The following is a 23,973-nucleotide window of genomic DNA, read 5'->3' on the forward strand; positions in this document are numbered from 1 at the left end:
TGGAAGTGCGTCCGAAGCGACTGTTCTATAGGCTCCAGAAAGTGCCAACAAGGGAGTTCGCTGGCCCCTCTTGAGAGCCAAGAGTATAAGGGCATTATCCAGACGATGTTCCCAGACGCAGGCGGCATAAGTGACTTGCGCCACAAAAACCCCCCTGTATAGGAGACGGATCGCTGGTGTCCTCAATCCCCATTCCGTAGTGGAGATTCTCCTCAGCTTCAAAAAAAGGGCCTGGGCCTCAGTGGAGACTTTCTTAACGTGGGCTAAGAAGGAGGACGATCGATCTAGAGTAACTCCAAGATATTTTACTGTCTCTACGAACTTGATTTTGGAGTCTCCCATTTTGATGATTGGGTTTCTCTCTCTGCTGAGAAAACCTTTCATCAGGAGACCCATGGTTTTTTGGGGAGCGAAGTTCAGTCTATTTCTCTCTCCCCATTAGAGGATCATGTTTAAACCTTCACCTGCCTTTCGTTCAAGCTCTCTCCTACTGTTCCCCGCAACCAAGAAAAACTTGTCATCAGCGTAGTCGACCATGATGCATCCCGCAGGCAAGGGTAACCTGGAGGAGTCATCAAACTTTATGTTCCAGAATTCAGGGGTCAGAACTGATCCCTGTGGGCAACCCATGTCCACCTCACGTTCGATGACAAAGTCCCCAAAGGTGAGGATTATGGTTCTATTATTGAAAAAGTCTGAGCAAATTTTAAAAAGCCACGGAGGGCAGCTTCTACTTTTGAGTTTGTTGAGCATCATCGGCCACCACACATGATCGAAGGCACCTGTGATATCAAGAAAAATCCCCACGACATACTTCTCAGGTCGAACCTTCACCCATTCAAGCGCATGCATAAGGGCATGCTCTGTAGATTTACCGGGAACAAAACCGAACTGACACGGGGTGGGAGGGGTGAGTGTTCGGCGCAGGCGTTCTCTGATTATTTTTTCCAGTACGGACGGTACGCCTTGACATCAGAGCGTGGTTTGTCAGATCCCTTTGGTATAATCTTGAGCATACCCCTCTTCCATACCGAAGGGAAAATTCCTCTTCGCAAACACGTCTCCATGACCTGCAGGAACTCCTCCTGGGCATAGAGCCATACTTTCTTCACGATTATACCGTTGATTCTGTCATGCCCAGGTGCCTTCCTAGGACCCAAACCCTTAATTATAGTATCCATCTCTTCTCTAGTTATTCGCATCTTATCCTCCTGGGAGAGGGTTCTCGGTGGAATCCTTGACAGATTTCTTATCTGTTTATGGTGGTCGCTTTCCCCAATTACTGAGTCTAATGGGACTAACTTTCCCAGAAGTGTATTGAGAGTGGTTTCCACGTCCACTGTCTCAACGTCCCTACTCTCAAAATTTGAAATTACACTCGAAAGATACCGTTCAGAGCCTTTTCCGGATTTCTCAACGGCGCTGTGGATTTCCCACGGGTTGACGTTCCCTATATCTTTGACCCAGTTATGCCAATTAGCTAGTTTTGCTGAGAGGACTGCTAACTTGAAGGTTCTACGTGCAGCCCTGAGGCGCTCCATGCGAGCAGCGATCTCCTCCTCCGTAAAGCTGCCTCGTTTGGTAGCGCCCAAGGCCCTGTAGGCCTTCTTGTAGGCTCCCTTCAGCTGAGTCAGCTCAGGCGACCACCAAGGATTCCTTGTAGACCTCCTTGGGTTTGCTCTTCCCAAAGAGGACTCGGCAGCTGACACTACGGCTGCATTGAAAAAGTTCCCCAAATTTTCCGGATCTCTTGCTGCTACGTCATAGAATCCCCTTAAAGTGTCGCGTAGCGCCTCCCCAAATTTATCCCAATTCGCCATTGTGGTTTTGAAATTCCAGGAGGATCTCGGAGTTCCGGTCTTTTTGACACCCACAGTAAAGGTAATGAGCCTATGATCGGAGGCTATTGCGCATTCATGTACCTTCCAATGCGATATCTTGGCCGCAACAGATCCAGAGCAAAGAGTTAGATCTATGTTGCTCTCCCCGAGGGTATTCGAAAAAGTGTATAGTGAGTTAGGCTCATTTAATACAATAAGACCTTGCGCCGCAATTAGATCTTCTACGGCGTCTGATCGTTCCGTCCTATAGCTTACAGCATGATCGAACCATATCGGGGAGCGAGCGTTAAAGTCTCCTCCTATAACTATGTTACGACCTTTAAGCGCGTGAAGAGCGCGCGTCAGGCTCAAGATATGCGGTTCAACCGGGTTCCCATACTTAAAGTATACTGAGATCAAGAAGATCTCAGTTTCGCCAAATCTAATAGATACGCAGGTCTGGTACTCGTTCGACAGTCCCACCAGAAGGAGGGGGCTGATCACAGAAGAGTTAACCAGGATACCCGCCCCTGGAGAGGTGCCTACTTCGAGCACCAGACCTGGTGGATTTATCGGTGTCTTACCAAACCAGGTGTATTGCTCCTGAATAAGCAAAATGTCGATTTTTAGGTCAGACATTGTCTGCAGTGACTCCAATGTGGCGGCTCTGGACCTCTGCAGGTTGATCTGACCTATTTGAAGAAGGGGATTACAGGCCATAGTCCGTCATTTTTACTTGAGTCTCCACTGCAGCCCGTAGGGCTGGGCAGGATCTGTCACCAGTGGGATGATTTGCCGGCTTTTTGAATTTGGTACATGTTGCACAGGTACCGGGTGCTGTTTTCTTGGGGCAGTTCTCAAAGTCGTGTCCAGGTTGGGCACAGTGACGGCAAGTGATAGATTCCTGGGAACAGGATTTACTAATGTGCCCATATAAGTGGCATTTGTAGCAACGCGTGGCTCCTAGGTAGTCCCGGACACGACAAGCATTCCACCCCAAGAAGCAGTATCCACTGTCAATAAGGGCCTTCCGTACCTCGGGATGGCAAGTTACCACCATATTCATGGTGCCTGTATCCTTTTTTCCAAATAATGAGACTCTGCGCATTGTGCGCACGTGGTCATCCTGTGAAACGGTGGCTTTGCCGTCTATGTTATTAATAAAGATTTCTTTAAAAAGAGCCGGGTCAGCAGACGGTTCACCTCTCGGGACATCGTAGATTACTATTTTGGGAAGGCGGCCCTGAGGAGCAACAATTTTTATACCCTTCTCCGCAAGTTTCTCCTCGACCTTTTTAATGTTGACTATCCCTTCTGGAGAAGTGGTTTGAACCGCTACCCCGGCTCCTTTGATCTTACGGGTGCGTACTACTTGGAAACCATCCTTGCGTGGGTCAAGGATGGTAGTCAAATTCTTTTGAAGTTCCTCGGATGTTTTACCCTCTGGTGTTGTGTGGTAGAACAGTACTGTTGGCTGCCTTGGAGGGACCGGTCTTTCCATTCCGTCGACTGTGATAGTTTTTGAGGGGGGCACACTGGAGGCTGCACCAGCATAAGATCTCTTTGGGGGGGGTAGGGACCTATAGAGCAGCGGCCAGCGGCCACACCAAGCCGCAGCGGCCAGCGAGATCGAAGTGACGCATTTGCGGCCCGTGTTCAGTCGCTGGCCGCTGCGGCCACTGAGATTTATTGCATTGTAGTTAAATAACCAGTGTGCACGCACTAGCCGCGGCGGCCGCACGGATTGTGGAACTACAGCGTGATTTGTGATCGTCGCGATGTCTTTCGATACGGAAAAATTTATTTTTTTTATTTTTTTTTATTTTTTATTTGTTTGTTCACGCCTTGACGGCTTTTACATGCAAGGTAAATTATACAGGAGCATTATAACAAGTATATAGCATCATAAGAAGTATAACATAGTATTTATGATAATAAGCTGAACATGAAAGACAAGTTGGCACAACACAGGTAAGTATTAGTATACGATAAGTAAATTGTATATTGTATAGAGGAGTTCAACCAGCAAATACTTATTTGGGCTCAGGCTACAGTACATTCAGCAATTATAATTGTCACAATATTACACAAAACATAATTACAAACAAACTCGAAACATACCTGTTGGCAGTGGTGCAAAACATTTTCTAGCGATTTATAAAAGTAAGTAATATTCTTGTAATTTAAAATATATATATAAATATATATTTTTTTTTTTTGCTATTATAAATGTACGTAAGTTTTTTTATTATTATGACAAAAATAAAAGGTACACAACAATTACATACAAAAAGAAGTAGGTATTATGAAAGTAGTTACAGAGTATTAAGTTTATTATTATTAACAATCAACAGGATTTTTGCTTAATATCTGCATACATATACGCTTTTTAAAGGAGGCGATGTTTTTATTAAAAAATATATCAACAGAGCATGTTTCATTCCCCACACGATGCAATCTCTGAAGACAAGAGTTGATCATAAAATTAGTGCGAGAAGCAACTATATTGAATGGAGCATGAAGTCTAGTGTTGTACTTATTGGGAACTTGATAATTTATCAAATTCACTAGTTCGGGGCTGTCCAAATAACCGTTGATAATTTTAAATAATAATAAAGCATCACAGATTTTTCTTCGCTGAACCGAGATTGAGACAAGGAGGGCGTTGTGGGACATGTCCTGTGAAGACCAATGTCCCAGTGGACTGCCGCCGCCATTGGATTCAGGAAGAGAAGAAAATTCTTTCCAATCAGACTACTCTCAGGCCTCGCATGATTCACAAATAATTGAAACGTTTTTTAATAATTGTTGAACAACTGCACCTTTGATTATGATAGTACAGTACTTAAATACTTTTATGTACCTACTTGTTTTACTTATCTACCTGCATCCTTTTTCTTGAAGAAAATACATCAACTAGTGAAATTTTACAACCTATAAACCACAATGACTCCCAACACTCCCCAACTCAAACACGAGAAATAATTTCTCAATTGAGTTGGGCAGTTTTCGTTAAAAATTTCTAAATTTTTCGCAATCAGCCTCGAAATATCTACATTTGTAAATTATTGTAATGTGTTTGTATATTCAATAAAATAAAATAAATAAATTTTTGCACTCAATTAAAAAATAATATTTTACATAGTTTTCAAATTCAACTAAAAATCTTGAGTGTTTTGTTAAAAATCGGGAACAAATACACCAATACAATCAACCATGTGACACTGCTACGCGAAGAGTGTATGAGGAAATGACACGCCATTGAAGTCTCGCTTTGCGGGAACATGAGAAATCCACACGTCCGCAGTTGTATTTAGACCATCGATACCTACGACCGCATAGCTGTGTGTGTGAGTCCAGCACACATCCAGCACCAGTCCGATATGGACTTCTCGCACGTTTGTTTAGCATCTGCCACTGGTTTTTTCAGGTTTTCAGCAATTAAATTACAATTTTTATCACTTTTGATATAAAATGTAATAAACATAAGCGATTAACTATGAATATTCATATTGTTCCGATATAAAATCGCTAATTTTGAGATGTGTATTGACTACACAGCACCCAATACTCAAATTTTATAGTGCCAGAACTCACTGTCTGAGATATTTTGCTGCTTCAGAACTCTGCTTAATGTTTGAGCAATATCACTGTACCTGCAGCGTCGGCATTAGTCCCTCCGTATCCTCGATCAGTTCCCTCACGCAGCTCAGGCGGGTGGTGATGCTGGACTCGTCACACGGAGGCTGCAGGATGTTGGCCCTCAGGGAGCGGAGACCACCGGCGGTGTAGGTGTGGTTGAGGATGGATAGCAAGCTTCCTCCGCGGTCTGTAGATCTAGATAACGACTCAACCAGTTCTAGTCGTATAGCTGTCTCCACGTCTGAAAAATACAGATTTTATTTATTAGTCATATTGTACACGACAGACAATTTTTTTTTATTTATTTTTTTTTTTATTTATTAAAAGTATACAATACAGAATATAGTATATTATATAAAGCATTGTACTCCCAGGAGTTAATAAACTCATTGCAGGAATGATACGCATTACATTAATTAAAATTAAAATTACAAATAAATAATACCAAACGCTCGATAATATGTAAGAATAAAACTATAACCCCCTTACATCCGACCTTATGCACCGCATTATATTTTTACAGATTATAGATGCGTAAGGTAGGAGCAGTGAATAATTTGACTTATAAACACTTGATCCACACGAGTATGTATATAAATAAAGCCAAGAAGGAAATAACCTCATTATAATAATATAATATATAACCTCGATAGCTCAACAAGAATCACGAAAGAAACTAAAATAGAAAATGAACTCTATCATGGAAAATATAAATACAGATATTCAATGTAAATTCGTAAACATACGATTATTTCTGCGTAAATTGAAATTTTGAATTAAAAATTGAAGTGTTACATGGTGGACAAATTCAAACAAAACATTGGGAAAAGGTTAACATCGTGTTGGTTCTTAGGAAAGTTTAAGGGTTTATTAGTAAACGATGATTGATATTGATTGTGGTAATTGAATTATTTTGGTTAATTATAATAAAAGAGTCAAAACACATATTTCATTAATTTATATTGATGAAGAGATCAGTGCTAAGCTATTGATGAAGGACTGAATATTTGTTATTCATGAATAATAGATCAGTGTTAAGCTAGGGCTGAGATTGCTTGGGGAAAGCAACTCCAGAGGCTGTGCGGGGAAAGACCGGGCAAGCAATGGACAGGAACGGGTTTGACAGTCGGCATTTACTGAAATGACGACTGGGCTCTTGCCTGTGCGCCCCCCCACCCCCCTCCCAAAGGGCCCCTTCGATATATTTACTGACTGTCTTTTAAGACTAAGATCCGCCCCTGGTGATGGACGGAGGCCGCTGAAGCAACTCAGGACAGGAACATCTGGAGGCGCCTTGCCGAAGCGATGTGTCACAGACCCAAATAGAATAAGGGAATTAAGATTAGATGGTTAACCAGATCACAAAGAAAAAATTAAAAGAAAAATAATAGGTTATTATTTTTCGGAATAACTTTTATTGAGTAAAACCTCAAATTGTAATATTTAAATATTGAAGACAATATTAGTGATTTTTAAACGAAAATCTGAAACAGAAAAATCAGAAAAGGAAACGGTCACATCTGGGAATCGAACCCAGGACCCTTGTCTTTCCGGGACAATGCTCTACCAACTGCGCTAATGGGACCCTATCCTCCTCGGTCACTTTTAACTGTATCATACTTCGAATAAGAACTACCAACATTGTCTTCATTTTTTCACCGCACATTTTTATTGGCAACTACATATCTTTATGTCTTGCGATCATACATAAAGATAGTTGCCAATAAAAATGTGCGGTGAAAAAATGAAGACAATGTTGGTAGTTCTTATTCGAAGTATGATACAGTTAAAAGTGACCGAGGAGGATAGGGTCCCATTAGCGCAGTTGGTAGAGCATTGTCCCGGAAAGACAAGGGTCCTGGGTTCGAGTCCCAGATGTGACCGTTTCCTTTTCTGATTTTTCTGTTTCAGATTTTCGTTTAAAAATCACTAATATTGTCTTCAATATTTAAATAATAGGTTAGTTTAGGTTAAATTAGTTTCTTTCTTTTTCTTCACTTTTCTTCAATATTCTGTTTGTCATGGAAGCTATGAGATGATATCGTCGCTGTTAAATCAAACCGGCATTTGTGCAAAAATAGAGCTTTTGAGTTATTGGTGTCATAAAAATTATTTTTTTCCCTTCTATTTTTATGTCAAACCGGCATGTCGTATAGTTGAATAAAAATCTGTCAGATGGAGTTGGGCCGGTATGCATTTACGCGGGAATCGCCATTTTTTTTAGCAGAAGACAGACCTATTCCGCAATACGCCAGTTGCTTCAAAATTTTCAAGGGGGAAATGCGTCCATCATGTAAGTAAAACTGGATTATCTCACAATAGTACATTTTTATTATTACCCAGATATGACTTATTGGCAGATAATCCGGTTTGCACTTAACAAAAGCGTTTATAGCAGCCTCAACTAAAACAAACCGGCATATATGCCAAAATGTCTGACCCGGGTAAAATTTCTCCCGGTTAAAAAAATAAATTAAAATAGGCAAATTTAATAAAAAAACTTTACAAACTGAAAGATGCGAAACTGCGGTGAGGAATACGAGTCTAAAACCCGTGGAATAGTGAACCAACACAGGGATAAAGAAGCGTTATTGAGATTGGGAGCTGTGTGCTGAAATTACTAATATAATTATGTCAATACAGACAAAACAAAAATTTTAACATTTAATAATTAGAAAGCCGAAACCCGCTTACTTTATGTTCGTACACTAATACTGCCGGTTCACACGGTGCAATTTTTGTTGATCAAATTGACAATTGAAAGCATATTGACACGTGTGAACCTTCTTTCAACAAAGTTGAACAAGTTTTTCCGTACAATTTTTGACGATCAACCAAAGTTGATCAACTAAAGTTGAATCGTCTGAACCCGCTATTAGCGTAGACCAGGCTCTAAATGTTTACTTGCCGAGAAGTGCTCAGATCGAAAAAAGTTTTTTTAGCATATACTTTGTGATGTAGATTTTGTGATGTAGATTTTTTGTGATGTAGATTTTTTGTGATGTAGATTTTTGTGATGTAGATTTTTCTATATAGCATATACTTTGTGATGTAGATTCACCAGTTTATTTCCGGACACCGCGTCTAAGATATTTGTTCAAAAAAAGTTTTATTTTCAATCATTATTATCAATCTTTCTGTCCTATAAAGGGTTGACTATTATTAACATGTCTCGTTTATTGTTTTTGGAAATAAAAAAAATACAAAAAAAACGAGTGTGCTTTAGACCAGCGTTTCCCAAATGTTTTACGCCCCGGAACCCTTATCGATCATACTTTTCTAGGCGGAACCCTATTTTTATAAGAAAAAGATAAACTTGTAGTTGTACTTTCATGTTTACCATGAAAAGAAAGTTCAAAAGTTTTGTGTAAAACTTAATTTAATGTGAAGAGTGATATCTTTTTACATTTTTTGTTAAGATAGCATTGAAATCAGGCTTTATGTCAGACAGCTGAATACGAAGATCTGGAGCTGCATCCAGTCTGTTTCTGTATTTGTTTTTTGTGTAAGCGTAAGCCGAAAAACCAGTTTCACATCGGTAAGTGGTCACAAACGGTAACAAAACTGTGATGACCTCTCGACCCGTACTTAGAGTTTCCTTCCTTATTAATTTAATATTAAAATTAATTATTTATAATCTTTCATATGGAAATACTTGCAAATGAAGGTTAAACATATATTTTACCAAAAATACTTAAAATATGCGCTAAAAACATAGACATATGAATATTAGTAGACCTGCCCTAAGTGATTAAAAGCGTATTATCCCCACTCCCCATACCGGTTCCATTGGAGCCGGCTGTGCTCGCGTATGGCCTCAAGTGAAATTTCGAGGTCAGGAAATCATGGTCGAGGCATCATCGGTTCATTTTACGAAATAACACGGCAAAATGTTGACTTGTACTATGAAAACTTGTAAAAATAGATGTGAAAAAGAGAATAAACCCAATTGTCGTATTACATTCCATATATAAGCATTATTTTACTTTATTTTAAGCATATTCACATCGTATAATATGAATCAGTTGTTACTATCACATCGAGAAACGTCTGGACGCGAAACACAAAGCTGGTTGGTTGCTGGGAAGTAAATTATGAACATTTATAAAAGTGTCTTAACTAAATACTTAAACGAAATATTCGACTCTGAAAATAGAACCGAATTTTTTTGCCGAATTTGGACTTCGCAAATTTGTTCATAACGTGGCGAGTAATTTGCGCTCCCATGTAAAAATGTATATTCATTCAAAAGCAGATTTTACTTTTAAGAAGTAAATGGTGATATTATAATGCGAGATGCCTATTTACTGTCAGATTGATTTATTGACGAATCACAGTCAGCTTCACCCCCTTCGTTCTTCAACAGTTGATTTTACCCCTCGCCATTATCTTCTCGTCTATTAATTCCTATGTCTGTGGCTAAAAACATTCAGGAAATACATTTTTTTCTATTTTGCTACAAAACGCTAAATTATGCCTCAAAATGCTATAAAACGCTAAATTTCCAATTATTAATGGGTCAATCCGCACCAAATCATCCAGGCCATGTCACCCACCATCTCAGATTTTGATGAAACTTTAAATTTTTAATCCTTCCATATAGATAAGAAAATATACCAAATTTTACCTTCCTACCTCAACTCGTTTTTTTTTATGGGCAGTTGAAGTTTGGGCAAAATAAGCGTTTTTACATATTCCGAGCACTCCGGAAGAGCTTGTACCTTCAATGAAAAAAAATTGTATCTTTGTCATTTATAGTGCAAATGCAATGAAAATTTTCAATATTATCAAGAAAACTATGCTGATTGCAGAAAAAAAAAAAAACCCTTTGTAGCGCGCGGAATATTACTGCCAATACACCATCTCTCTCTCCCCATATGGCATTGTCCGTCTTGCTGCACGCAGGCGACGAGATGCGCAGAACGCTCTCTACGCATCCCCCCCCCACGCGGCCGACCATCCCCTACGCTGCTGACACAGAATGAAGCCCTTAAAAAGCAGCAACTCACCCTTACACAGTACAGTTCTTCTGTCTGCTCGCTTTGGCTAGTACCCTCCCTCAGCTGGCTACCCGTGCTCCGCACGGCCCTCTGAGGACAGCTATCTACTACCATTGCCAAGCACAGTACAGTTCTCCTGTCTGCTCGCCTTGGCTAGTACCCTCCCTCAGCTGGCTACCCGTGCCCCGCACGGCCCTCTGAGGACAGCTATCTACTACCATTGCTAAGCAACCGACTTGAAGACTACTAGACTCGCTAAAGGCGCGCTCCTCTTCTTGGCTACCTGTGCTGCGCACAGCCCTTGAGAGACAGTAATCCGCCCCAAGCAAACCTAGGCTAGTCCCGAACAGTTGTGCCGCGACTCGATTCTATTTTGTTGTTCCCAATTACTATCCCGCAAGGACCCTATATAAATCCTTGCCTAGTCGATAAATGTTATTTTCAAAGTGTATTCGTGTAAATTGTAAACTGTGACTATTTTGCTATTGTAATCTGTGTAACCTAAACAATAAACTGTGTTTTAAGCCACCAAAAGTCTTATACCTTTACATTTATCTACTTGACTTTAAAAAATTACCAAAAGTAATTTTTTAAGTAATTTTTGGGACGGAAAAGGTACTTTACAAAAAAGCAATATCTCGGGAAGGTACAGTGTTAATGAAGTAATTTTTTTTTTATTCATATCTACAAATAGCATAGAATCACATACAAAAATAAAATTCATGGCATTTTACTTGCTTCAATAAATAAAATCCATTTTTAAACTTTTTTCAAACTTTTTGTAATTTTTTTTTATTCTTATCTACAATAAACATAGTACAACCTAAAAAAAATAAAACTTCTGGTATTTTGTGTGCTTCACAGTGTAGAAACGTTTTTAAAATAAGAAATCTTTATCATACAGAATTGTTCTAGGTTTTTTTAAATCTAGATACAAAAATAAATAAAATCCATTTTAAACTTTTTTCAAACTTTTTGTGATTTTTTTTATATCTATTTTTAGTTTGTAATTGGGCAAGTTATAGTTTAGGTATATAGCTAGTAATATAGGTTGAATGAATGGACTAATATCAAAGAAACAGTCCTAGAGACAAGTCACTACATGGAAATGATGTATCTGCAACAAGAACAAGACAGAACATGAAAATTACTATCTGCCTCATCACTAAGTTTGCAGGATACTACATGCTTTGTTTCCTCTGACATGCTTAGTTCTGAGTCAGCTTCAAAGCAGTGATCATCTATATAAATACAGTAGTTGTTTCATGTTATGGTGTACGTTGTTAAAATGTCTCTAATCGAAACAAGTTTAGTTAAATGTAGTGTGGGACAACATAATGGTACTGAATGTCACAAAAAAAGTTATACTAAGGACGGGTTGTTTCGGAGGATTTGAACAATTCATCAAATTTCAATGTTGATTTCCGGGTTCTGTGAAAGTCCTATTCAAGTTCTGTTATTATATCAGCATAGGGTAGTTGCTTGACAGAACTGAAATAAAAACAGAACTTGAAAAAATCTTTCACAGAACCTGAAAATTAACTTTGAAATTTGATGAATTGTTCAAATTCTCCGAAACAACCCGTCCTAAGTCAGAGAAATTAACGAGTGTGGATTTGTTAAGTGAATTTGAAAAAAAGCTTATTCAACAAAGAACTTTTGTATCTACAGACTTGGTTTTCAACATTTGTGAGCACCACAGAATATTTAACTTAAATAAATATGAAACATTTCAAAAATTTGTTCTGACCCGTTCCAAAGCCACAAAAGGAAAATTACAAAAACTTTAAGAACAGTATCCTTGGAATTTTCAGAGAACATTAATACCATTCTAAAAGTAACTAATAAAGCAATCCCTGGACAAAAAATTTGTAATGCATGCAGAGCAAAAATTAGTAAGAGCCAAAACCTTAACAATGAAATTGAAGAGCTTAACACTTTTCAAGAAGACATAAGTGAAGTTGAAAATGTTTTAAACAAAGAATTTTTTTTACAAGAAATCAACACTTCTTTAACTGACATTGGAGAATCTCCATTTAAACTACATGCAATACCATCCCACAGTAAGTCTAGTTACGCTAAACGGAAGTTAGATTCTGCTTGTTCAACCTTAAAGAAAAAAGTAAGTAAAGTTTTAGAAAAAGAATTTTCCCCAGTAAAATGTGATGCAAAAATACCAAGATGTATTCAAGAGAAAGCTAATGACATGGACAGGCTTGTTGAGTTGGTTAAAAAAAAATTGGAAACACAAGTTACACGCCGTGAGAGAATTCAGCTTCTAACTCTCGCTCCAACTTCGTGGAGTAGAAAAAAGGTTGCTGAAGAATTCAGTGTTGGTGAATACTCAGTTCGTAAAGCACGAGAGCTACTAAATGAAAATGGTATCATTGCTTTACCTGATCCAAAAAAAGGAAAACCATTAGACCAAGGAACAGTTACTTTGGTTAAAAATTTCTACCAAAACGATGAATTTTCTCATGTTATGCCAGGGAAAAAAGATAAAGTTAGCATAACCAAAAATGTTTATGAACAAAAAAGACTATTGCTTTGTAACCTGAATGAACTTTATGCTACCTTCAAGTTTGAATACCCTGCTTCAAAAATTGGGATTTCGAAATTTTGTTGGTTGCGTCCCAAATGGTGTGTGCCAGTAGGTTCTCCAGGCTCTCATTCTGTCTGCGTTTGTGCAATTCATCAAAATGTAGTGTTGCTTCTTAATGCTTGTGACAGTGAAGAAACGTACAATGATTTAATGGACTACTTAGTGTGCTCAAAGAACAATAGAGACTGTATGCTTCGACATTGCGATAAGTGTTCAACATCTAGTGAAAATCTTAAGAAACATTTGTTAGAAAAATTTGAAGAATGGGACCAAGAAGATGAAATTACATACAGTGCATGGGTAACTACTGATAGAACACAGCAGGTTTCAGTTACAGTTCCCTTTCATGAATATGTAGAACATCTTGTGAAGAGTCTTGTAAAACTTCTTCCTCATTCTTTTATAACAAAGTCTCAATCAAAATATCTCAAAGAGTCCCTAAAAGCATAGCTTCAGATAAATGAAGCTGTTGTGTTATTAGACTTCAGTGAAAACTTCTCCTATGTTATCCAGAATGAAGTCCAGGGTTACCACTGGACGTAAGACAGTTGTTCACTCCACCCAGTGGTAATTTACACTTGTGAAGAGCCTGGCAAAGATCTCACAGTGTCAAGCTTGTGTGTAATTTCAGATGACTTGGAACATGATGTAAGTTTCGTTTACGAAACTCAAAAAATTGTTGCTCAATTTTTAAATCAAAAATTTCCCCAAATTCAAAGTGTTCATTATTTTACTGATGGTTGCGCAGCGCAATATAAAAACTGCAAAAACTTTTTAAATCTGTGTCACCATCAAAAAGACTTCAACTTGAAAGCATGTTGGTCGTTTTTTGCTACGAGTCATGGGAAATCTCCCTGTGATGGAATAGGTGGAACAGTAAAACGTCTTCTAACTAGAGAAAGTTTGCAACTTGGCCCTGGCAACACTATCACAACTGTAGACAAAACTTTTAAGTTTTGTCAGTCGAGAGTAGAAAATATATATTTTTACTTGCTGAGAAAAGAAAGCTTATTCACTTGCAGGCAACAATTACAGCAGCGTTTTTCACAAGCTAAAACAATACCAGGCACTCGAGGTTTCCACTGCTTTGTTCCTCTGTCTGAAAATGAAGTTGGCACAAAAAGGATAAGTTCAGATTCAGATTATGCTTTGATTTTTAACTTCAGTGGGGAACGAAATCGCTCTGAGCAACTACGTATGGTACAAATTTGTACAAACTCTTATGTAGCTTGCGTATATGACAACCATTGGTTTTTTGGACTTGTGGTTTCCAAAGATGAAGACGAGTGTGATGTATCAATCAAGTTTATGCATCCTTTTGGCCCAGCTCCATCCTTTTACTGGCCACATCAAAAAGAAGATATTTGTTTTGTTCCACTACAAAATATTTTGAATATCGTTGACCCTCCCACAGCAAAAGGTTCAGGAAGAGCTTACTACTTTCTTGAAAAAGACGTTCATCATGCTGATCAAAAGTTCAACCATCTTATGGGTCAGATCAAGAATAAAAGTAAAAAATGAACTTGAACATTTATTTGTAAACAATATTATTGTAATGTACTTTCATTTAACCTAATCCTACATTGCCTGTTTTATTTTTATTGTATTTGTTTTTTAAAGAGTTAACTTTGTATTGAAAAGAGTTAAAAAGTTGATCTTGTTATAAAATATTGCTATGGTGTATGCATTCAGGGTAAGGAACAAGGTACATTATTTTGTTGGTGCCTTAAGCTTACATTGCAAGCTTACCAGCATGTTGTAAAGGACCGAATAAGTTTGACTTTTTTTATTTGCAAATACAGTATCTAGATTTTAAAAAACTTGGAACAATTCTGTATGATTAAGATTTCTCATTTTAAAAACGTTTCTACACTGTGAAGCACACAAAATACCAGGAGTTTTATTTTTTTAGGTTGCACTATGTTTATTGTAGATAAGAATAAAAAAAAAATTACAAAAAGTTTAAAATGGATTTTATTTATTGAAGCAAGTAAAATGCCATGAATTTTATTTTTGTATGTGATTCTATACTATTTGTAGATATGAATAAAAAAAAAAAATACTTCATTAACACTGTACCTTCCCGAGATATTGCTTTTTTGTAAAGTACCTTTTCCGTCCCAAAGATAAATGTAAAGGGTTTATTTATTTTTTTCTGCAATCAGCATAGTTTTCTTGATAATATTGAAAATTTTCATTGCATTTGCACTATAAATGACAAAGATACAATTTTTTTTCATTGAAGGTACAAGCTCTTCCGGAGTGCTCGGAATATGTAAAAACGCTTATTTTGCCCAAACTTCAACTGCCCATAAAAAAAAAACGAGTTGAGGTAGGAAGGTAAAATTTGGTATATTTTCTTATCTATATGGAAGGATTAAAAATTTAAAGTTTCATCAAAATCTGAGATGGTGGGTGACAAATCCAAAATTTTCTGGATGATTTGGTGCGGATTGACCCTAATGCTAAAAAATCTGAAAATTAATGCTAAATTTTGCCATCTCTACCTATACCCTACGTACCAAGACTTGAGCGCACGACGAATTTGATTCTCCATCTGGTAATTCTAACCACTTAGTTGGTTTCGGTACATACACCGCATACAAATATACGAACAGATATAACTTTTTGACTTAAACACAAAACATATTAGATGCAAAGAAACACCAAGATAGGTCATGGTTGATAAATAGGTATGTACCTACATCGCTTGTTGTCGTAAAGCCCATTTAACACGACAAGACATTTTGTGTACGAATTTTGTGTTCAAATCAACCACGTCTCGTTCGATAATTCTGGAAGGCCTTTACGTGGACAAGCGCTTTTTTTTAAATTAACTCCACACAGGAGGCCTTGAGGAAAATAATTTCCCTCAGGGCCTATGTCATATTTGAAGATGCTGTGAGGAGGGTTTTTTTAAGGAGAGTAAGGAGTGAACATGGGTCTTGAAGATACCCATGTTGGGGACGGATATAGCACCGTCGCAACGCGGAACAATAGGATTGGAAAAGGTTCGGAATGCCGACTTACCCTTTTCTATTCTTCCACGGTTTTCAATTCTTCTTTGCGCTGGTTCACAACAATTCACAAATTTCACCATGCGCGAGCTCACGATGGCTTTGATTTCGACACGGTCGATAAAGGGGGCTCCGTAATCAAACGATGTTGACAGGACGAATATTTTTAATCAACTAAAGTCGGCATAGGAGAGGAGAGGAGAGGAGAGGTCGATAGGCCACAATAATTTAAGGATATAAAGGTAGGTAGCACGATGCTAGGTGCCAACATTTCCGCCCACCTAATTTGAACGAATTAATAATTATGATACAAAATTTAATTAAAGGTAAATTTAAATATATACATAGGTAAATTGTTCATTCAAGTTGTATCCGTAATGCCTCGCAGAAAACAATTAAAAAAAAAATAACTTTTACTAAATTAAGTATAACTTTTCGAATAATGGTTCCTGGACCATAACAAAAATTTTGGTTTTGAAAAATATTTAAAATTGCTAATAACTCCTTTGGTCTAGAATCTGAGTAAGAAACAAAACGAGAATTAGAGTATAGACATCTAAAGAACAACAAAAAAAATATATGTAGATCCCAATGGTAAAAAAAATAAAAATAAAACAACAAAACTATGGAAAATGAAAACATATTTTTATTTTAAATGTATATCTTAAGATTTATCACTAATAATAATTTTATTCTTCCGGTAACGGGCAAAGCTTTATCACTGGTCGAACCAACGAACCAGATTGAGTTTTAACAGTGTAGCTACCCTAACTATTCCATCCTTACCGGGATGAACGTGGATAATTCGTCCTAATACCCACTTCATCGGTGGAAGACGATCGTCCTTTATTAACACTAATTGACCTAATTTAATGTTTGGATTGATTTTGCACCACTTTGATCGTTGTTGAAGCGTATTTAAATATTCTAAATGCCAACGTTTCCAGAAATGTTGCGACATCTTTTGGAGATGTTGCCACCTACTTAAACGATTAGACGTGGTGTCAAGAAAGTCATATTCAGGCAAACCTAGTAGGAATCCACCGATTAAAAAGTGGCCCGGGGTGAGTCCATTCACATCCTCGGGGTCTGAGCTCATTGAACACAAAGGGCGGGAGATGAGGATTGCCTCAATTCTAGTGAGAACTGTCGCAAATTCTTCATAAGTTAGAACGGTCTCACCTATCACCCGTTTTAAATGGTATTTTACAGATTTTATCCCTGCCTCAAATAAGCCTCCGAAATGAGGACTTGCTGGAGGGTTAAAAGACCAAATAATGCCGCTCTGAATTAGATGATTAGATATAACATCACGCTGTGATGCCAAGAATTTATTTATACCGAGTAGGTACCGATTTGCACCGACGAAATTGGTTCCGTTATCGCTTATGATTTCAGAACATAACCCTCGACGATCTGTAAACCGGCTAAGGGCTGCAATAAATGCTTCAGAAGATAAATCAGACACGATCTCTAAATGAACTGCTTTCGTCGCCATACATACAAATAGACATAAATAACCCTTTGACGTTTTTGCTCCCCTACGTTTGTGATCTTTCAAGGTGAAAGGTCCTCCGAAATCTACACCAACTCGAGAAAAAGCACGGCTTTGTTGCACTCGAGAGGGAGGTAAATCACCCATTAGGGGAGGTAGCACCGAAGATTTCATTTTATAGCAGACAATGCATTTCGACAGTTGTGAGCGAATTTTATTCCGTGCAGCCACTATCCAAAATTTACGCTGAATAGTGAATTGAAGGCTTCGTGGCCCAACATGAAGATATAGTTTATGATAATAATCTATAATTAAATAAGCTAAATGACAGATTTTCGGAAGTAAGATCGGAAATTTACTTTCATATGACAAATTTGAATACTTGAGTCGACCGTCCACCCTGATAATACCGTGGCTATCAAGAAACGGTTTCAAGTTTTGAATTTGCGTTGAACATGGACTGCCATTTCGCATATTACGTATATCAACAGAAAAATACGTTTCCTGTTCAATGCGTACGATTTTCATAAGCGAATCATTTAATTCGCGAGAACTTAGATAAGTCGAGTTTGAATTTCCACTACCAGGACGTTTCTGACAATTATTTACGAAACGCATTATCCAAGCGACGACGCGTTGCAATTTATAAAATGAAGAATATTTACTAATAATCGAATTAGGTACTATTTGAGATGATACAAACGTTTTAAGGTTGCATGTTTTGAGTTCTGGTATTTCTCCGTCAGATTGATTGTACACAGCTGAACAAGGCCAGAGTGCTATTGGTTGGTGAAGCCATTTTGGTCCCGTAAACCACAAAGGGTGTGATATAATGTCTGCTGGGAAAAGCCCTCTTGAACCAGAATCGGCACAATTTTCCTCCGAGACAACATGCTTCCAAACAGCATTTGGTGTATTTTCCAGTATTTGTACAACCCTATTAGCGACAAATGTTTTCAATAAATATGGCGGCGTTTTTAGCCACGCTAGTACAATACTCGAATCTGTAAATAGAAAAACGTTTTCTATTTGTTCGGCAAACTTTACAGATGACATAATATACTTTACAAGTTTCGTGAGAAGAACCGCCCCACATAATTCTAGTCGTGGAATTGACAGGGTTTTCAAAGGAGCGACCTTCGATTTTCCCATTAAGATGTGAGTGGTATTGCTATTACGCTCTAATAAATATACCACTGCAGAATAACCCAATTGTGAAGCGTCACAGAACCCTACGAGGAAAAGACGACTTGTCATCACCGTGTTGTAATATCTAGGAATATTCAATGTTCGAAGTAATGAAAGTTGACTTACAAATTTACTCCACGTATTATGAATATGTGGTGGAACATCACGATCGTCCCAATCGACACCTAACTTCCATAGTTCCTGTAATAGACATTTTGCGAAAAATGTCACTGGGGTGATGATCCCAAGTGGGTCGAATAAACGAGCTACCGTTGATAAAATTGTTCTTTTTGTGCATATCTTATTTGAAGGTAGATCGACCTTGTAGGTAAAATTATCAGTCGTTGGACTCCACTGAATGCCTAATATTTTAACAATTTGATCAGTTCCGGCGTTATCAAAAGAATGACCATCTTGCTGGTGCTCTTGCGAAACGTGATCCAAAAGTGACGGTGTATTAGATTGCCATTTACTAAGTTCTAATTTCCCAAGATTTAACAATCCAATGATATCTTGTTTTAGTCTGAGGGCTGTGCTAATCGTTTCTGTCCCTGTTACCAAATCATCTACATAAAAATCATCGCATAGAACCTTGGCAGCGTCAGGATACTTTGATCCTTCATCTTGTGCTAGCTGGCGAAGGGTACGAATGGCCAAGAATGGTGAACTAGACAACCCGTACGTTACAGTTTGTAACTCGAAATCAATAACCGGTTCATTCTGAGATTCTCTCCACAAAATATTTTGGAATTTACGCTGAGATGGAATAATTAATATTTGCCTATACATCTTACAAATATCAGCTGTAAATACATACTTATGAAAACGAAAATTTAAAATCATACGTGGAATTTCAGTTTGCAATTTTGGACCGTTCAATAATAAGTCATTTAGAGATAAGTTATTTGGTTGGGTTTTTGCCGACCCATCAAAAACCACACGTAGTTTTGTAGTTTTACTGTCAGGATTCAAAACACAATGATGAGGTAAATAGAATGCATCTAAATTCCGAGGTACCCGTGTCATGTGTCCCAGACCCTCATATTCTTGTATAAATTTTCCATAATTAATTGCTAACATGGGATCCCTTTTAAAACGAATTTCTAGTTTGTTCAATCGCGATTCCGCAAGTTTTAAGGAATTTTGAGAAGGCATAATTTCAGATTTTGTTAATAATGGTACAACATATCTACCATCACATTCTCGATAGTGATTCGAAGCGTACATTGTTTCGGCTAATTCGTCGTCCGGATTACTCGTCACAATTGAAGGTGTTTCTTCAATTTCCCAAAATTTTCTAAGAGTATTGCTTAACGAATTTGTTTCAACAAATAAAGACGAAGGCGTTTGAAATGACGAGTTTTCCATCTTCCCCATTATAATGTAACCGAATACACTGTTTACAGCACATGGAGAGCCGTGAATTATTTCATGGCCACTATTAAATATATCCAAGTATACGTCAGCTCCTAACAAAAGGTCTATTTTGCCCGACATGTAATATGATTCATCAGCTAATTTTAAATTTTTAAATTGTGACGTTCCACTCGATGGTAAATCATATGACGGATGATTAGAAGTGATTTCTGTAATCACGACAGTTTGACATTGAAGAATAGGCCCTTTTTTATTTCGAGGTTTTATAAAACATTTTGTTTTTCCATGACAAGAATTTATACTAGAATTTCCTAAACCGTTCAGTGAAATACGATGTTTTTTAATTGACAAACCCAAGAGCTGGGCACATCTTTCCGTAATCAGAGAGACTTGGCTCCCACAATCCACGACGGCGCGGATAGGTATATAATCATTATACTGATTTCGGACCTCAAGTTGTACAGTTCCTAACAAAACGGTAGAAACGCTCGGAATCGTTGTTGCGGCCAGGGCTGCACTTGAATTATTAAGTTCATTTTCGCCCGATGGTTCGGCGGCAATGTGCAACATTGAATGGTGTTTTTTATTACAAACCTGGCATGTAAATTTTGATACACAATCTTTTACATGGTGTTGTTTCAAACAATTGAAACAACGGTTTAAAGTTTTAATTTTGTCCCTCCTTTGATGGGGACTTAAAGATGTAAAAGATGCACATTTGTAAAGAAAATGTGCACCTTTACATAATGGACAATTAAGGTTATTATAATTCTTATTGGCAGATAACAACGTTTTAAACTAACCTTTTTTTTCTTTTGTAGTATGTGGAGATAACATTTCTAAAATACGCGTTTGATTTCTCAGAAACTCGAAAATTGAATCCAATTCTGGAATCTCTTCACCGGGCAATTTGGATTCAAATTGACGTTTAGTTGTCAGATCCATCGATCGTATCATAATATGACCAACAAATTTATCAAAGATATTTTCTATATTCATCGCTTTTATAGCGGCGCAATTCTCTTGAAACCTACTGAGTAACCGCGCTATACCTGACGCAGACTCGTTTTGTAATATTTTGAAATTAAGAATTTCATCAACATAATGCGTGAAAAGAATTCTAGAATTTTGGTATTGATTTACCAGAATATTCCAGGCAATGTCATAATTCTCTTCGATAAGAGGCAATGATTGTATAAGTGCCAGTGCCGGCCCTGTAATTACCGATAAAAGATAATGGTATTTTTCTACATTAGTATATGCATTGCTGTCATGTATAAGACTTTTAAATAATGAATGAAATGAGCACCAACTTTTAATGTTACTATCAAAAGTGGGCAGCTTTATCACTGGTGCACGAATAATCGAATTTCTTGCCGTTTTAGGAATTGAATTTTCATTATTACTAGTGATAACGCTTTTCATTTGCATGATCTCGAAATACATTGAATCAACATTATTCGCAATGTTTCCTAGTTCCGACATTTCTGTAATCTTGTCTAATGACAGTAATTGTTCCTCAATCTCGTTTTGAACTGATTCAAATTCTTGTAACCAATCTTTTAACTTTTCACATCTAGCAAGAAACGTATCTTTTTTCTTACTATCATCATAAGTGGTCGCTATGAGCTCTTGCGTAATACGAATACGAGATACTATTCGCTCACGTCGGGATTGCAACAAAAGTACTTTTTTCTCAGCCATTGTGTTGAGAAATTAATCTGCACAAAAATGCCGAGTGAATACAACAATTTATTTGAAATATTAACAAATTTGTCACCAGTTAAGTATTTTTTACTACCTACAGGCAATTTTCGCGAACAGCACGGCTGACGCGAATTTTACACATAGATCAACTTTTATGAACAATTTAACCTTGAAATAATTAAATTAACCACAATTTTTTCAAAATATAAATTATCAGGCTCGAATGACCAATGTTGGGGACGGATATAGCACCGTCGCAACGCGGAACAATAGGATTGGAAAAGGTTCGGAATGCCGACTTACCCTTTTCTATTCTTCCACGGTTTTCAATTCTTCTTTGCGCTGGTTCACAACAATTCACAAATTTCACCATGCGCGAGCTCACGATGGCTTTGATTTCGACACGGTCAATAAAGGGGGCTCCGTAATCAAACGATGTTGACAGGACGAATATTTTTAATCAACTAAAGTCGGCATAGGAGAGGAGAGGAGAGGAGAGGTCGATAGGCCACAATAATTTTAGAAAGGATATAAAGGTAGGTAGCACGATGCTAGGTGCCAACAACCCATGTTCACTCCTTAAATATGCTATTACTTAGAGTTATTATTATAATATAAAATTATTATTATATGACCCGTACTTAGAGTTTCCTTCCTTATTAATTTAATACTAAAATTAATTATTTATAATCTTTCACATGGAAATACTTGCAAATGAAGGTTAAACATATATTTTACCAAAAATACTTCAAATATGCGCTAAAAACATTCAGGAAATACATTTTTTTCTATTTTGCTACAAAACGCTAAATTATGTCTCAAAATGCTATAAAACGCTAAATTTCCAATTGTTAATGCTAAAAAATCTGAAAATTAATGCTAAATTTTGCCATCTCTAGTTATATTACAACACAACGGACCTAACCTAGAAAAGGGCTAAAACATGCTCTCAGTACCTGCCTACCCGGGAAGTCTACCCGGTACCATCTGTGTAGGTACCTGCACCTACTTTAAAAAAAAATACCGAAAAAATATATACATAATGCAATTAGGTACCTACTAAAGGAGAATAAAGAGATGAAAACTTTAAATACGAATGGCTCCCAGGCTAACCTCATCCAACTTCTGCGCTCCTGGTACAAATTATAAATTTGCGAGACGCTATTGATGTAGTTTTTCACTACGTGGCGACGGTATCCGTGCCAAATTATTTTTACCAAACTTTATTTTATTTCGTTCAAAAGCATTATCGATTTTAAAAAAATATACTGCCAATAAGTACCTACACAGATTTTATTGTTTCTTTGAATTCACAACATTTCGCTGCTAGTCTATGATCGGCTATTATTTCTGACTGGCCAAAAGCCCGCCTGTTTAAAAATGGCATTTTCCGGTTCAAATTGCAAATGTCAAAACTGTGAGACATTTTGAACCGAACACCATTTGTAGGACGGCCGATTAACGTTCCTAAACCTTCGGACGATGATTTTTTTCGAATATTTTAACCGTAGACTGCGCCTTTTTGATGGAATTCAATCATAAGGTTGACCGTGTAGATTTTATAAAAAAAGCATCAAGCAAGGGGAAACATCGCCGGGAAGCTCTCCCGATTAAACGGCCGCAATTCAACTTTTTGTTTGTTAGGACATCCTGGCGGCCGGAGAGAGTACTGCGGCACTTTCGTATGGCTCGCCGCGAGCGCTTCCAGTTTCCGCCGCCAGAGGCTCCTCAAATTTTTGTCGACATCTTTCCCCGAACGAATATAATAGTAAACATTTCCATACAAACTTTTACTGACTCGCGTTTCACGGTTTTGCACGCTGAATTGAACGCCGGGTTCTACGCCGACAGTCTACGCGTCTCGGTCGCTTTTTGCCTGAAGACCGAAACAAATGAAAGGCAACTTTTTTCTCGCACGCCAAAACGAACCTCGTGTCCTATCGACTTGAGGGGGAGACAGGTCGATTTTCACCTAATTTTCAGCGAGCAAAAAAAAACAAAGAAACTGCGTATTACTGTATATATATTTAAGCAATTTTCGATTTATTTGCAACTACTCCATCAATAAGCAGTATTCGTCTAAATTTTATTCATTCATAAAGTGGCTTTGAGGTGAACCAAACGG

The 23,973-nt window shown here is 37.6% G+C and overlaps 1 protein-coding gene across 6 annotated transcripts in view; it reads right to left on the reverse strand.

Moving 5' to 3' along the window:
- LOC149408796 (mutS protein homolog 4-like) overlaps nucleotides 1–23,973 on the reverse strand; it is a 127,044-nt gene that overhangs the window by 67,570 nt on the left and 35,501 nt on the right. For all 6 annotated transcript variants that reach the window (XM_089650430.1, XM_089650438.1, XM_089650437.1 and 3 more), the window contains exon 8: nucleotides 5,477–5,703. In XM_089650430.1, coding sequence (XP_089506556.1) covers nucleotides 5,477–5,703 — 227 coding nt within the window. The remainder of the gene's footprint in view (nucleotides 1–5,476; nucleotides 5,704–23,973) is intronic.

Source organism: Hesperophylax consimilis, unplaced genomic scaffold (assembly GCF_061612785.1).
Source record: "Hesperophylax consimilis isolate HC1 unplaced genomic scaffold, BYU_Hcon_1.0 scaffold_63, whole genome shotgun sequence".
Taxonomy (NCBI): Eukaryota; Metazoa; Arthropoda; class Insecta; order Trichoptera; family Limnephilidae; genus Hesperophylax; species Hesperophylax consimilis.